This window comes from Myxine glutinosa, chromosome 7, assembly GCF_964187855.1.
Source record: "Myxine glutinosa chromosome 7, kmMyxGlut1.1, whole genome shotgun sequence".
Taxonomy (NCBI): domain Eukaryota; kingdom Metazoa; phylum Chordata; class Myxini; order Myxiniformes; family Myxinidae; genus Myxine; species Myxine glutinosa.
The window spans coordinates 80,674,126-80,691,063 of NC_136267.1; the positions used below are offsets into that span (position 1 = coordinate 80,674,126).

General features: G+C 40.3%; 1 protein-coding gene across 19 annotated transcripts in view; it reads left to right on the forward strand.

Annotated features, from left to right (window-relative positions):
* Positions 1–16,938, forward strand: part of LOC137431350 (dnaJ homolog subfamily B member 6) — a 132,232-nt gene that overhangs the window by 84,103 nt on the left and 31,191 nt on the right. For all 19 annotated transcript variants that reach the window (XR_013624104.1, XR_013624103.1, XR_013624106.1 and 16 more), the window contains exon 9: positions 4,469–4,684. Coding sequence is in view for 14 of the 19 variants with exons in the window: in XM_078781923.1 (XP_078638049.1) it covers positions 4,469–4,684 (216 nt within the window). In the remaining 5 variants the exon portion in view is untranslated. The remainder of the gene's footprint in view (positions 1–4,468; positions 4,685–16,938) is intronic.

Here is a 16,938-nt window from a genome sequence, read left to right on the forward strand (position 1 = left end):
AAGACGAACCCGATTCTGAGCGGTTCCTATATCGTGCCACCGATATTCAATAGGGGACAGGACGCAAGCGATCGGATGAGAGGAACCAAAGTAAAGGAGGAACAAATATAATTTATTAATTTTGTACAATAACGAAGAGGAAACGAAAGAAGGGAATATACAAGAGAAGAAGAAGAAGGACACAGGGCAGCCTTATGCAGTCTTACTTGGCAAACGCCCAGACAGAATGAACACACTTACACTCAAAGGGATGGAATGGCAGGAAAGGAGGAGAAGGTCCAAGCAAATGGCACCGGCGTCGAGGTCCGCTCCAAGTCGCGCTCCGGTCCACGCTCCGGGCTTGAGCAAAAACTCGGCAGCAGCTGCGCGTATGGTTTGCACGCGGTCGGACAATCCCAATATATTTCTCGGGGAAACTGGCCTCCTGCGTATGTAATAGGTCGACACCGCGCTTCTCTCCTCTTGCTCGAACCTCTGGTGTCGTCGTCATGCTCATCTCCTCTAGTGAAGCAGTCCCTCTCGGCCGCTTTTATTGGGCGATGTTAGATCAAGCCGCCGGCTCCCAGGACACGCCCAATGGTGAGCTTGCATCGGCCCTGGTTGGCTCCAAGAGCTTACCGGTCCCGCCCCGCGACGAGACGTTGACAGGGCCACGCCTTGTTCTTGGCGCCCAACTTACTCCTCCCCCTTTTTCCTCCAGCGGACCGAGCGCGTGATGGCGTTTGCACGGGTCGTAGAAAAGCACTCTTACTGCCTTTGAAGAGATTGGGGCCTATTCTTATTTGATTGATGCAACATAGATTCAAACTATTGGGAACACAGCCTTAATTACACACATACTAATGAGATATCTATAGAGATCCTAAGGTGTGCTACGTGTTGCTCGTGGACTAGCTATGGGTGCGATCTTTAACGTTAGACAAATGGGGGTATTTACAGGGGATTATTTATAAGGGAACATTTACAAAAATTTACCAAGTGGAGGGTTCTAAAAACCGCAACACTATATATATATATATATATATATATATATATATATATATATATATATATATATATATATATATATATATATATATATATATATATATATATATATATATATATATATATTTAGATATATATATATATTTAGATATATATATATATATTTAGATATATATATATATTTAGATATATATATATATTTAGATATATATATATATATATTTAGATATATATATATATTTAGATATATATATATATATATATTTAGATATATATATATATATATATATATATATATATATATATATATATATATATATATATATATATATATATATATATATATATATATATATATATATATATATATATTTAGATGTCCTCCGGGACATGGTCTATTTTTGTTCCTTTTGGTGTCAAAGGAAACCACACCAAATTTGAATGGAATCCAATAATATTTAGGGGTGCCACATCAGTGATGAATTTTCCCCCATGCAAAAATAGGAATTCCCATTTTTTGGGCTGTATATACACAAAATAAATACATAATTATATATATACATTAAATATAATATTAAAAATAAATATATAGTAAATATACATTAAATAATAAATATACATAAATACACATTATACATTATATATATACAATATATTATACATACAGTTTTGAGACTTCCTATGATCACTATCTGGGCAATTTTCATGCATGTTTTGTACAGGTTCCCGGGGTCAGGGGTACGCTTTTTTAGTGTGTAATATGTAGGCCTAACTTATTGACTGTGGCTCTTTTGTAGAGAGTGACCCTGTGGAGTAAGAATTAACAGGATTTTACCCACATTCTTGCTTATTTTTCAGATATGGCATGTGCTAGTACCAGTGTTTCATTGAAAACTCGGGCTCAGGATAATGTGTATCTCATTGGGTCCACTTCTGGAGATGCCATCAAAGGTGCCAAGCTCCCGACTGTGCATCAATCTCTTGTCCTGTTTTTCCATCACCTGAAGAAGGAGAATCGCCCTGCCCGGGAGAGTGCAACCCTCACCATTGAAGAGGTTGTGAAGTTCTGGGAAAAAGCTCACTTTACCTACAACGACGAAGCAGCACTGCATCCATCGTTTGGAGAGGCTATATGAAGAATGGAGGAGCCTCCAAAAAGGTGCAAAGCGGGGTGGTGCGACCCAAGAGAAAAAGGAAGCATCCTTCAAGGCCTCCTTGGAGAAGACGTTTGATCTTAGGCATGCAGATTCGGAGGCCATAATCACCAACCCCGAGGACAGGAAGTTTCTTCACGATCAATTCTCAGAGAGGAAGGCTTCAATGGGATCTGTAGACACTGTGTTGGAAGCAAAAACGTTCTTGTGTGTTTGAAAGATCAGCAGCCACGAGATGATTATCGTGAACTCCTAGAACTGACTGTCATCTACATGGGAGGAATCCCACCTCGTGGAATCCAGATCATGGCTCCAGGAGCAATGCACAGAGCCAGATGGATGGCAAAAGCACTATATTCACTACAGGTGTTCATGTTTCGGTCAGAGTTCCACTTGACACTTCGAGAGGCGAGAGAACTCCGAGCCTTCAACATTTTTGTCTGCCTTGTGTATGTACAGGCTTGGTTTCGGGCTCCACAAGCTATTGAGGCTCCCCTGAATGACATTAACCTCTTCAAGAAGTTGGAAAAGTTTGAACAAATCAATCAGAAGATGGCTCAGGCAGCCTTGAAGGCACTTGGCCGCCACACATTGTACATGAGCCCAGTACTAGTGGCATTTGCATTCTTTGACACCAGAATTGACAAAGAAAGTAAGATCAATATGATTGAAGCATTGAAAAATGACGGTGAAAACCCCTCTCCAAAGAGACCAGCTATCAAACGAGGAACCGCCCTGTCAATCGCTGGCCTCATAACAAAACACACCAAGCATTTCTTCAGCATCCTAGGGACCCCAACTGATTGGATGGATAAGGATCCTGGTTCATGGGAGCAAGAAACCAGCTTTCAGGAAGCAAAGAAAGCCGCCAGTGGCTTAGTCGTGGTGAACGACAGGGCAGAAAGGGGTGTCGCATTGATACAAGACTACAATAAGCTCCTTACAAAGGATGAAGAGCAAAAGCAAGCTCTGCTCCAAGTTGTTGCTGCTCACAGGAAGATGTACCCCGATGCCAAGAAGGCAACAGTGGTGAAACAGGCCCAGAAATAGGAGTTACATTTCTCATTATATTTGGGTTTTTTAATATTATGTGATATGGTGTCTCTTCATTTTATGAACTGAACATTTGGATTGTTATCATTGAATTTGAATTTTCATAGCAATATAGTGCTATTTGTGCAGCTATTGTAACTTGTGTTTGCTAGAATACAAAGAAAGTGAGTGGAGGGTGGATTTTCATAAAACAAACTTCTGGTTTTGCTTTCGATCCATATATAGAAAAGTTTTGTAGACACCTTTAGTTTGAAGGCTGATGTGGCACCCCTAAATAAAATCAGATTGCTTTCATATTTGGTGTCTTTTCATTTTGGAACAAAAGGAACAACATAAAGCCATGTCCCAGTAAATATTTAAAAAAAATTATTTTGAGCACCACCCTAATATATATATATATATATTTAGATATATATATATATATATATATATATTTAGATATATATATATATATATATATATATATATATATATATATATTTAGATATATATATATATATATATATATATTTAGATATATATATATATATATATATATATATATATATATATATATATATATATATATATATATATATATATATATATATATATATATATATATATATATATATATATATATATATAAATGATTGGGTGGTTGAGATTACAATTTTTTAAAGAAAGAAAGGTGCTTCAACCAGAAAGTAAACTCTATCTGCACTGCACAAATTTTAGCTAATAACCAAGACAGACCTGGTCTCAAGCGACGATTCACCCTCTTCACAGCAAGCTTCCTCAGGCCAATGTTGTAATTTCACTTAAATTTGAGGTTTTCAGTGTCGCAAGTAGATGGGGGCTTGATATGTTGCCCTGGTGATGCCCCAAAAAGGGCAGGTTCCATGCCTTTGCATACAGTATCGGAAATTGCATCTTTGTAATTAGTCCTGCGGGGTAGCTCTTCCAGAGCTAGCAGACAGTATCGTATGTACGTTGTGGTGGTGACGTTACTGTGTTAGTCATAGGTTGGAGAACCACATTAATTGTAGTTTATATATATTATTATTATTATTATTATTATTATTATTATTTATATATTTATATATTTTCTCTGTCGAGTCTTTTTGGGTTTCCATTCACTGCTATGCAAAGTTTTGGTTTCCATGATCTTCTCCCTGCCCCCTGCCCCCACCTCCTCCAACCCTCCTCCACTTTGTGCAAACACTTCTACCCCTTTCCACCACCACTTTTCTTTTGTTTTGTTTTGTGTTTTTTTTATTTAAATTGTTCCATAGGCGTTGAAGATGAAATGGCTCTGGCACTTGAGTTGAGCCGCCAGAATGGCAGCCATGCTGGACCTCCCTTGCAACACTCTGCTGCACCTGCCACATCACTGCGCTCGAACAGTTGTCCCTCTGGTCACTACTACGCGGCAGATAGTGATGAAGAGGATGAGGAACTGCAGCTTGCAATGGCATACAGCTTATCTGAGCAGGATCCCCGACACACAGGTAAGTTGCCCAGGTACATGCATATACAGTTTGCCACATCATGAAGCAAACAGATTACCGCTAGTTTGGGTCTCTTTATCTCAAGTTGACACTGAGGTTGCTGTCTTGATACTTCATTGAAATGGATGCTATGTTGAGTCCTAATGGCAACATGATTTTCTCAAATGATTTCCATTGCACACCACCTATATTACTCGGACACATTTTGGCTTTCCATCTCAGAATTATGCCCTTGGATGTATCCACAGGATGAGAAATGTTATTGGCCTCGTCCTGAAGGTTTAAGATGACTGGGGTGATGTGTAGTACATGGCCATTACGTGCCTAATTCATTAGATTCTGTACTTAAAAGGTCCAACATTATTATTAACAAAACAACTGCCGACATAAGCACATCCTGCTAGACTACATAAGCACAAGCGTCGGAGGTGAGCATGAAGGCCACAAATTACACAAATGTTAACATACCAGATTTAGAAGTTCAGCTCAGATGTGTCACAAAAGTTTATAAATGGGTAGCTTGTTTTAATACATCTATAACCTCATATGTATCACTTTGGTGCAATTCTTACAAATGGTTTTATTTCATTTAATATTTGCCGTCACACCTGTTTCATAAACTAAATTGGCAAGAATACAAAAGCTGATTTGTAGATTGGGAAAGTATTATTAAAATGTTTGGTTAGACACTATGCAGATGTGATATAATCCTCACAAAATTATGCAACAAAGGTTTTGAGGCTTGTATTGTTTTTTTTATTTATCACATAAAAACATTGTGTTGTTTGTCGGCTTGTATTGTATGTACAAACATTCATTTTCTGATTTGAAGAGGTCAAGCACGTTGATCTGTACACTTCATAAACAAACAATATAAATTGAAGCCAAAGTTAAGTTGTGCAAAAACGCCATGTGCACTAAAATTAGGGTGCAAATTCTCAATAACGCCAATCGCTAAATGATTGAAGACTGACAATTGACGTTTCATGGTACTTACCACACTCCGGAAGTAACCTTTCGTGAAGACCATAGTAATTTTGTCACTATTATATAGTCGCATGTAACTATGATAGTTATACATAATGGTCGGCATAATTTTTGGAGGTTCGGAATGAGTCCGCACACCCAAAAAGGTTGGGAACCACCTCTTTAGCACATGACTAAAATGCAGACATTTGATTACAACGAAAGTCAAAGTGTAGTTCTCGATAGACAAAAGGGATACCACTGAGCAGGAAATGACACGTTAAAGCTGGAGAAGACCAAATTGACCAACAGAGCAGAGACTGCGCCATCCAAAAAAATGATTCGAAAAAGTTGCGTCAACGGCACATAAATTCCTAAATAAAAAATAAAATAAAAGCGAAAGCCAGAACACAAGCAGAAAAATATGAGTCGGATGGGAGTCGAGCACTCGCCAGGGGGTGGACAGGGGGATGGTGGAAAAGTGGCAGCAATGGATTGCTGCAACAGATCGCAGGGAGAGACTGTGCGATGAAGCAAGGGTTTGGAATGTGGAGCCTCACTGGGGACCCAGCGGCAAAGGCGAAGTGAGACAGAGGAGAAGGAGACACAGAACCACCATAATGGGGAGGGAGAACAGACCCAACTTCCAGTTGTGGACCAAGTGAAAACAATGACAGTTGGAGGGGATGAAAACAAGAATGGCGTATGTTAACAGGCAGAAGGATAGAGGGAAACAGAAAGGTGAAGGAGCGAATGAGGACCAGGATGATGAGGACCAGTGAAGACAAAAAGAATAGCAACCAAACAAAATAGTGGAGATGAGAGTGACACCATTTGGAAAAAAGACCATAACTACACAAGATAGAAAACAACCGACAGACAAAAATGCTGTTTGGGAGAACCAACAAAGCACTCAAGTACCAAAATCATCCCCCATTAAAGTAACTCAACATTGTGAGCTTTGCAGCAGCACTGTTCATACAAGAAAAAATAACAAGAAAACAACATCGCAAGAAGAGCAAAGCAGCCCAAACACAGAGACCAGGCGCCACCATGAAACGGAGGCTAAAGGGGCACAAGAAACCGGAAAACGTGAAAGCAACTGAGAAAAGAAACGGGACAAATATAGAAATTTATAAAGGGAAATCGATGCCCAAAACTAATGGGGAGAATAAAATAAAACAAAAATGAACATATGTCACCCACAGGGTGAACCGTATCTTGCCATTTGACCTTGACCTTAATAATTTCGTATGGTGAATAGTATGTCTTCATGACCAACGCACATGAAATATTGAAAGATTTTGATGAGAACTGAGGAAATAATTTTTTCATGAAAATTCCGTTTTTTCGTCATGACGTCATCAAATGACGTCATAGCGTCAAACTGTTTACAGATCTGGGAAGCACTCATCAAGGGTATTCATATGAAGTATTACTCGATATGGTACCTACGATTTCAAAATTTGACCTTGGGGTCAATAATTTTCGACCTCCAGCGCTAACCATGAAGGTCAAGGCCGATCGCCACCAAAAACTAATCAGCTGAGCGCCGGACCATATACTAGATTCCCATGAAGTTTGGAGACGATCCGATCAAAGTTACTCAAAAAATTAGTGTTTCGTCGACCTCCATGATTGGCCGCAAAGTGACCTTGACCTTTGACCTTGACCTTCATAATTTTGTGTGCTAAAGGGTATCTCTAAAAGACTCTGATATGCGAACTTACAAGAGTTTCCAAAGGGAACTGTGCTCTACAGAGTGACCTAAACAATGCGAACTAAAGCAATACAATATACATGAAAAGTGCAGTTTTTTCGTCATAACGCCGTCAAATGACGTCACATTGTCAAACTAGTTATATGTTTGGAAAGCACTCAACAAGGGCTTCAATTTGAGGTACTACTCGATATGGTAACTGAAACTTGAAAATTTTACCTTTTGGTCAAAATTGAATGACCTTCAAAATGACCTTGAAGGTCAAGGCCGATCGACACCAAAAACTAATCAGCTGAGCGCCATACCACACCCTATATACCCACCAAGTTTGGAGATCATAAGATCAAAGTTACTCAAAAAATAAGGGTTTCGTAATTTGACCTTGGGGTCAATAATTTTCGACCTCCAGCGCTAACCATGAAGGTCAAGGCCGATCGCCACCAAAAACTAATCAGCTGAGCGCCGGACCATATACTAGATTCCCATGAAGTTTGGAGACGATCCGATCAAAGTTACTCAAAAAATAAGGGTTTCGTTGACCTCCATGATTGACCGCAAAGTGACCTTGACCTTTGACCTTGACCTTCAAAATTTTGTGTGCTGAAGGGTATCTCTATAGGACTCTGATATGCGAAGTTACAGGAGTTTCCAATAATAACTGTGGTCTACAGAGTGATCTAAACGTGAAAATTTTTACCTTTTGGTCAAAATAGAATGACCTTCAAAATGACCTTGAAGGTCAAGGCCGATCGACACCAAAAACTAATCAACTGAGCGCCATACCACACCCTATATACCCACCAAGTTTGGAGATCATAAGATCAAAGTTACTCAAAAAATAAGGGTTTCGTAATTTGACCTTGGGGTCAATAATTTTCGACCTCCAGCGCTAACCATGAAGGTCAAGGCCGATCGCCACCAAAAACTAATCAGCTGAGCGCCGGACCATATACTAGATTCCCATGAAGTTTGGAGACGATCCGATCAAAGTTACTCAAAAAATAAGGGTTTCGTTGACCTCCATGATTGACCGCAAAGTGACCTTGACCTTTGACCTTGACCTTCAAAATTTTGTGTGCTGAAGGGTATCTCTATAGGACTCTGATATGCGAAGTTACAGGAGTTTCCAATAATAACTGTGGTCTACAGAGTGATCTAACCGTGAAAAAAAATGATTAACCACAAACAAAAAAACAAAAAAACAAAAAAATGAACATATGTCACCCACAGGGTGAACCGTATCTTGCCATTTGACCTTGACCTTAATAATTTCGTATGGTGAATAGTATGTCTTCATGACCAACGCACATGAAATATTGAAAGATTTTGATGAGAACTGAGGAAATAATTTTTTCATGAAAATTCCGTTTTTTCGTCATGACGTCATCAAATGACGTCATAGCGTCAAACTGTTTACAGATCTGGGAAGCACTCATCAAGGGCATTCATATGAGGTATTACTCGATATGGTACCTACGATTTCAAAATTTGACCTTGGGGTCAATAATTTTCGACCTCCAGCGCTAACCATGAAGGTCAAGGCCGATCGCCACCAAAAACTAATCAGCTGAGCGCCGGACCATATACTAGATACCCACCAAGTTTGGAGACGATCCGATCAAAGTTACTCAAAAAATAAGGGTTTCGTTGACCTCCATGATTGACCGCAAAGTGACCTTGACCTTTGACCTTGACCTTCAAAATTTTGTGTGCTGAAGGGTATCTCTATAGGACTCTGATATGCGAAGTTACAGGAGTTTCCAATAATAACTGTGGTCTACAGAGTGATCTAAACGTGAAAAAAAAATGATTAACCACAAACAAAAAAACAAAATGAAGGTCAAGGCCGATCGCCACCAAAAACTAATCAGCTGAGCGCCGGACCATATACTAGATACCCACCAAGTTTGGAGACGATCCGATCAAAGTTACTCAAAAAAGAAGGGTTTCGTTGACCTCCATGATTGACCGCAAAGTGACCTTGACCTTTGACCTTGGAAGGTCAAGGCCGATCGCCACCAAAAACTAATCAGCTGAGCGCCGGACCATATACTAGATACCCACCAAGTTTGGAGACGATCCGATCAAAGTTACTCAAAAAATAAGGGTTTCGTTGACCTCCATGATTGACCGCAAAGTGACCTTGACCTTTGACCTTGACCTTCAAAATTTTGTATGCTGAAGGGTATCTCTATAGGACTCTGATATGCGAAGTTACAGGAGTTTCCAATAATAACTGTGGTCTACAGAGTGATCTAAACGTGAAAAAAAAATGATTAACCACAAACAAAAAAACAAAAAAACAAAAAAATAAAAACTCACCCACAGGGTGAACCGTATCTTGCCAAAATGTGAACATGAGTGACTTGCTTCAGGTCACACTGAGGTGAACAGAACTGCTATCCACTAGAAGCGACTCTTTGAGGAATGTCTGCCCACGAGATATTGAAAGATTTTGATGAGAACTGAGGAAATAATTTTTTCATGAAAATTCCGTTTTTTCGTCATGACGTCATCAAATGACGTCATAGCGTCAAACTGTTTACAGATCTGGGAAGCACTCATCAAGGGCATTCATATGAGGTATTACTCGATATGGTACCTACGATTTCAACATTTGACCTTGGGGTCAATAATTTTCGACCTCCAGCGCTAACCATGAAGGTCAAGGCCGATCGCCACCAAAAACTAATCAGCTGAGCGCCGGACCATATACTAGATTCCCATGAAGTTTGGAGACGATCCGATCAAAGTTACTCAAAAAATAAGGGTTTCAACATTTGACCTTGGGGTCAATAATTTTCGACCTCCAGCGCTAACCATGAAGGTCAAGGCCGATCGCCACCAAAAACTAATCAGCTGAGCGCCGGACCATATACTAGATTCCCATGAAGTTTGGAGACGATCCGATCAAAGTTACTCAAAAAATAAGGGTTTCGTCGACCTCCATGATTGACCACAAAGTGACCTTGACCTTTGACCTTGACCTTCAAAATTTTGTGTGCTGAAGGGTATCTCTATAGGACTCTGATATGCGAAGTTACAGGAGTTTCCAATAATAACTGTGGTCTACAGAGTGATCTAAACGTGAAAAAAAATGATTAACCACAAACAAAAAAATAAAAACTCACCCACAGGGTGAACCGTATCTTGCCAAAATGTGAACATGAGTGACTTGCTTCAGGTCACACTGAGGTGAACAGAACTGCTATCCACTAGAAGCGACTCTTTGAGGAATGTCTGCCCACGAGATATTGAAAGATTTTGATGAGAACTGAGGAAATAATTTTTTCATGAAAATTCCGTTTTTTCGTCATGACGTCATCAAATGATGTCATAGCGTCAAACTGTTTACAGATCTGGGAAGCACTCATCAAGGGCATTCATATGAGGTATTACTCGATATGGTACCTACGATTTCAAAATTTGACCTTGGGGTCAATAATTTTCGACCTCCAGCGCTAACCATGAAGGTCAAGGCCGATCGCCACCAAAAACTAATCAGCTGAGCGCCGGACCATATACTAGATTCCCATGAAGTTTGGAGACGATCCGATCAAAGTTACTCAAAAAATAACGATTTCAACATTTGACCTTGGGGTCAATAATTTTCGACCTCCAGCGCTAACCATGAAGGTCAAGGCCGATCGCCACCAAAAACTAATCAGCTGAGCGCCGGACCATATACTAGATTCCCATGAAGTTTGGAGACGATCCGATCAAAGTTACTCAAAAAATAAGGGTTTCGTCGACCTCCATGATTGACCACAAAGTGACCTTGACCTTTGACCTTGACCTTCAAAATTTTGTGTGCTGAAGGGTATCTCTATAGGACTCTGATATGCGAAGTTACAGGAGTTTCCAATAATAACTGTGGTCTACAGAGTGATCTGAAGGTCAAGGTCAAAGGTCAAGGTCGACCTCCAGCGCTAACCATGAAGGTCAAGGCCGATCGCCACCAAAAACTAATCAGCTGAGCGCCGGACCATATACTAGATTCCCATGAAGTTTGGAGACGATCCGATCAAAGTTACTCAAAAAATAACGATTTCAACATTTGACCTTGGGGTCAATAATTTTCGACCTCCAGCGCTAACCATGAAGGTCAAGGCCGATCGCCACCAAAAACTAATCAGCTGAGCGCCGGACCATATACTAGATTCCCATGAAGTTTGGAGACGATCCGATCAAAGTTACTCAAAAAATAAGGGTTTCGTCGACCTCCATGATTGACCACAAAGTGACCTTGACCTTTGACCTTGACCTTCAAAATTTTGTGTGCTGAAGGGTATCTCTATAGGACTCTGATATGCGAAGTTACAGGAGTTTCCAATAATAACTGTGGTCTACAGAGTGATCTGAAGGTCAAGGTCAAAGGTCAAGGTCGACCTCCAGCGCTAACCATGAAGGTCAAGGCCGATCGCCACAAAAAACTAATCAGCTGAGCGCCGGACCATATACTAGATTCCCATGAAGTTTGGAGACGATCCGATCAAAGTTACTCAAAAAATAACGATTTCAACATTTGACCTTGGGGTCAATAATTTTCGACCTCCAGCGCTAACCATGAAGGTCAAGGCCGATCGCCACCAAAAACTAATCAGCTGAGCGCCGGACCATATACTAGATTCCCATGAAGTTTGGAGACGATCCGATCAAAGTTACTCAAAAAATAAGGGTTTCGTCGACCTCCATGATTGACCACAAAGTGACCTTGACCTTTGACCTTGACCTTCAAAATTTTGGGTGCTGAAGGGTATCTCTATAGGACTCTGATATGCGAAGTTACAGGAGTTTCCAATAATAACTGTGGTCTACAGAGTGATCTAAACGTGGAAAAAAAATGATTAACCACAAACAAAAAAACAAAAAAAATAAACCTATGTCACCCACAGGGTGAACCGTATCTTGCCAAAATGTGAACATGAGTGACTTGCTTCAGGTCACACTGAGGTGAACAGAACTGCTATCCACTAGAAGCGACTCTTTGAGGAATGTCTGCCCACGAGATATTGAAAGATTTTGATGAGAACTGAGGAAATAATTTTTTCATGAAAATTCCGTTTTTTCGTCATGACGTCATCAAATGACGTCATAGCGTCAAACTGTTTACAGATCTGGGAAGCACTCATCAAGGGCATTCATATGAGGTATTACTCGATATGGTACCTACGATTTCAAAATTTGACCTTGGGGTCAATAATTTTCGACCTCCAGCGCTAACCATGAAGGTCAAGGCCGATCGCCACCAAAAACTAATCAGCTGAGCGCCGGACCATATACTAGATTCCCATGAAGTTTGGAGACGATCCGATCAAAGTTACTCAAAAAATAACGATTTCAACATTTGACCTTGGGGTCAATAATTTTCGACCTCCAGCGCTAACCATGAAGGTCAAGGCCGATCGCCACCAAAAACTAATCAGCTGAGCGCCGGACCATATACTAGATTCCCATGAAGTTTGGAGACGATCCGATCAAAGTTACTCAAAAAATAAGGGTTTCGTCGACCTCCATGATTGACCACAAAGTGACCTTGACCTTTGACCTTGACCTTCAAAATTTTGTGTGCTGAAGGGTATCTCTATAGGACTCTGATATGCGAAGTTACAGGAGTTTCCAATAATAACTGTGGTCTACAGAGTGATCTGAAGGTCAAGGTCAAAGGTCAAGGTCGACCTCCAGCGCTAACCATGAAGGTCAAGGCCGATCGCCACAAAAAACTAATCAGCTGAGCGCCGGACCATATACTAGATTCCCATGAAGTTTGGAGACGATCCGATCAAAGTTACTCAAAAAATAACGATTTCAACATTTGACCTTGGGGTCAATAATTTTCGACCTCCAGCGCTAACCATGAAGGTCAAGGCCGATCGCCACCAAAAACTAATCAGCTGAGCGCCGGACCATATACTAGATTCCCATGAAGTTTGGAGACGATCCGATCAAAGTTACTCAAAAAATAAGGGTTTCGTCGACCTCCATGATTGACCACAAAGTGACCTTGACCTTTGACCTTGACCTTCAAAATTTTGGGTGCTGAAGGGTATCTCTATAGGACTCTGATATGCGAAGTTACAGGAGTTTCCAATATTAACTGTGGTCTACAGAGTGATCTAAACGTGGAAAAAAAATGATTAACCACAAACAAAAAAACAAAAAAAAAAACAAACAAAAAAACAAACATACAAGCTGACTAATACATCTTGCAAAAACTTCGTTTTGGCAAGATAAAAACAAACAAAAAAACAAACATACAAGCTGACTAATACATCTAGCAAAAACTTCGTTTTGGCAAGATAACAAATAAAAACTCACCCACAGGGTGAACCGTATCTTGCCAAAATGTGAACATGAGTGACTTGCTTCAGGTCACACTGAGGTGAACAGAACTGCTATCCACTAGAAGCGACTCTTTGAGGAATGTCTGCCCACGAGATATTGAAAGATTTTGATGAGAACTGAGGAAATAATTTTTTCATGAAAATTCCGTTTTTTCGTCATGACGTCATCAAATGATGTCATAGCGTCAAACTGTTTACAGATCTGGGAAGCACTCATCAAGGGCATTCATATGAGGTATTACTCGATATGGTACCTACGATTTCAAAATTTGACCTTGGGGTCAATAATTTTCGACCTCCAGCGCTAACCATGAAGGTCAAGGCCGATCGCCACCAAAAACTAATCAGCTGAGCGCCGGACCATATACTAGATTCCCATGAAGTTTGGAGACGATCCGATCAAAGTTACTCAAAAAATAACGATTTCAACATTTGACCTTGGGGTCAATAATTTTCGACCTCCAGCGCTAACCATGAAGGTCAAGGCCGATCGCCACCAAAAACTAATCAGCTGAGCGCCGGACCATATACTAGATTCCCATGAAGTTTGGAGACGATCCGATCAAAGTTACTCAAAAAATAAGGGTTTCGTCGACCTCCATGATTGACCACAAAGTGACCTTGACCTTTGACCTTGACCTTCAAAATTTTGTGTGCTGAAGGGTATCTCTATAGGACTCTGATATGCGAAGTTACAGGAGTTTCCAATAATAACTGTGGTCTACAGAGTGATCTGAAGGTCAAGGTCAAAGGTCAAGGTCGACCTCCAGCGCTAACCATGAAGGTCAAGGCCGATCGCCACCAAAAACTAATCAGCTGAGCGCCGGACCATATACTAGATTCCCATGAAGTTTGGAGACGATCCGATCAAAGTTACTCAAAAAATAACGATTTCAACATTTGACCTTGGGGTCAATAATTTTCGACCTCCAGCGCTAACCATGAAGGTCAAGGCCGATCGCCACCAAAAACTAATCAGCTGAGCGCCGGACCATATACTAGATTCCCATGAAGTTTGGAGACGATCCGATCAAAGTTACTCAAAAAATAAGGGTTTCGTCGACCTCCATGATTGACCACAAAGTGACCTTGACCTTTGACCTTGACCTTCAAAATTTTGTGTGCTGAAGGGTATCTCTATAGGACTCTGATATGCGAAGTTACAGGAGTTTCCAATAATAACTGTGGTCTACAGAGTGATCTGAAGGTCAAGGTCAAAGGTCAAGGTCGACCTCCAGCGCTAACCATGAAGGTCAAGGCCGATCGCCACAAAAAACTAATCAGCTGAGCGCCGGACCATATACTAGATTCCCATGAAGTTTGGAGACGATCCGATCAAAGTTACTCAAAAAATAACGATTTCAACATTTGACCTTGGGGTCAATAATTTTCGACCTCCAGCGCTAACCATGAAGGTCAAGGCCGATCGCCACCAAAAACTAATCAGCTGAGCGCCGGACCATATACTAGATTCCCATGAAGTTTGGAGACGATCCGATCAAAGTTACTCAAAAAATAAGGGTTTCGTCGACCTCCATGATTGACCACAAAGTGACCTTGACCTTTGACCTTGACCTTCAAAATTTTGGGTGCTGAAGGGTATCTCTATAGGACTCTGATATGCGAAGTTACAGGAGTTTCCAATAATAACTGTGGTCTACAGAGTGATCTAAACGTGGAAAAAAAATGATTAACCACAAACAAAAAAACAAAAAAAAAAACAAACAAAAAAACAAACATACAAGCTGACTAATACATCTAGCAAAAACTTCGTTTTGGCAAGATAAAAAACAAACAAAATGAACATATGTCACCCACAGGGTGAACCGTATCTTGCCATTTGACCTTGACCTTAATAATTTCGTATGGTGAATAGTATGTCTTCATGACCAACGCACATGAAATATTGAAAGATTTTGATGAGAACTGAGGAAATAATTTTTTCATGAAAATTCCGTTTTTTCGTCATGACGTCATCAAATGACGTCATAGCGTCAAACTGTTTACAGATCTGGGAAGCACTCATCAAGGGCATTCATATGAGGTATTACTCGATATGGTACCTACGATTTCAAAATTTGACCTTGGGGTCAATAATTTTCGACCTCCAGCGCTAACCATGAAGGTCAAGGCCGATCGCCACCAAAAACTAATCAGCTGAGCGCCGGACCATATACTAGATATCCACCAAGTTTGGAGACGATCCGATCAAAGTTACTCAAAAAATAAGGGTTTCGTTGACCACCATGATTGACCGCAAAGTGACCTTGACCTTTGACCTTGACCTTCAAAATTTTGTGTGCTGAAGGGTATCTCTATAGGACTCTGATATGCGAAGTTACAGGAGTTTCCAATAATAACTGTGGTCTACAGAGTGATCTAAACGTGAAAAAAAAATGATTAACCACAAACAAAAAAACAAAATGAAGGTCATGGCCGATCGCCACCAAAAACTAATCAGCTGAGCGCCGGACCATATACTAGATACCCACCAAGTTTGGAGACGATCCGATCAAAGTTACTCAAAACATAAGGGTTTCGTTGACCTCCATGATTGACCGCAAAGTGACCTTGACCTTTGACCTTGGAAGGTCAAGGCCGATCGCCACCAAAAACTAATCAGCTGAGCGCGGGACCATATACTAGATACCCACCAAGTTTGGAGACGATCCGATCAAAGTTACTCAAAAAATAAGGGTTTCGTCGACCTCCATGATTGACCACAAAGTGACCTTGACCTTTGACCTTGACCTTCAAAATTTTGTGTGCTGAAGGGTATCTCTATAGGACTCTGATATGCGAAGTTACAGGAGTTTCCAATAATAACTGTGGTCTACAGAGTGATCTAAACGTGGAAAAAAAATGATTAACCACAAACAAAAAAACAAAAAAAAAAACAAACAAAAAAACAAACATACAAGCTGACTAATACATCTTGCAAAAACTTCGTTTTGGCAAGATAATGAACATATGTCACCCACAGGGTGAACCGTATCTTGCCATTTGACCTTGACCTTAATAATTTCGTATGGTGAATAGTATGTCTTCATGACCAACGCACATGAAATATTGAAAGATTTTGATGAGAACTGAGGAAATAATTTTTTCATGAAAATTCCGTTTTTTCGTCATGACGTCATCAAATGACGTCATAGCGTCAAACTGTTTACAGATCTGGGAAGCACTCGTCAAGGGCATTCATATGAGGTATTACTCGATATGGT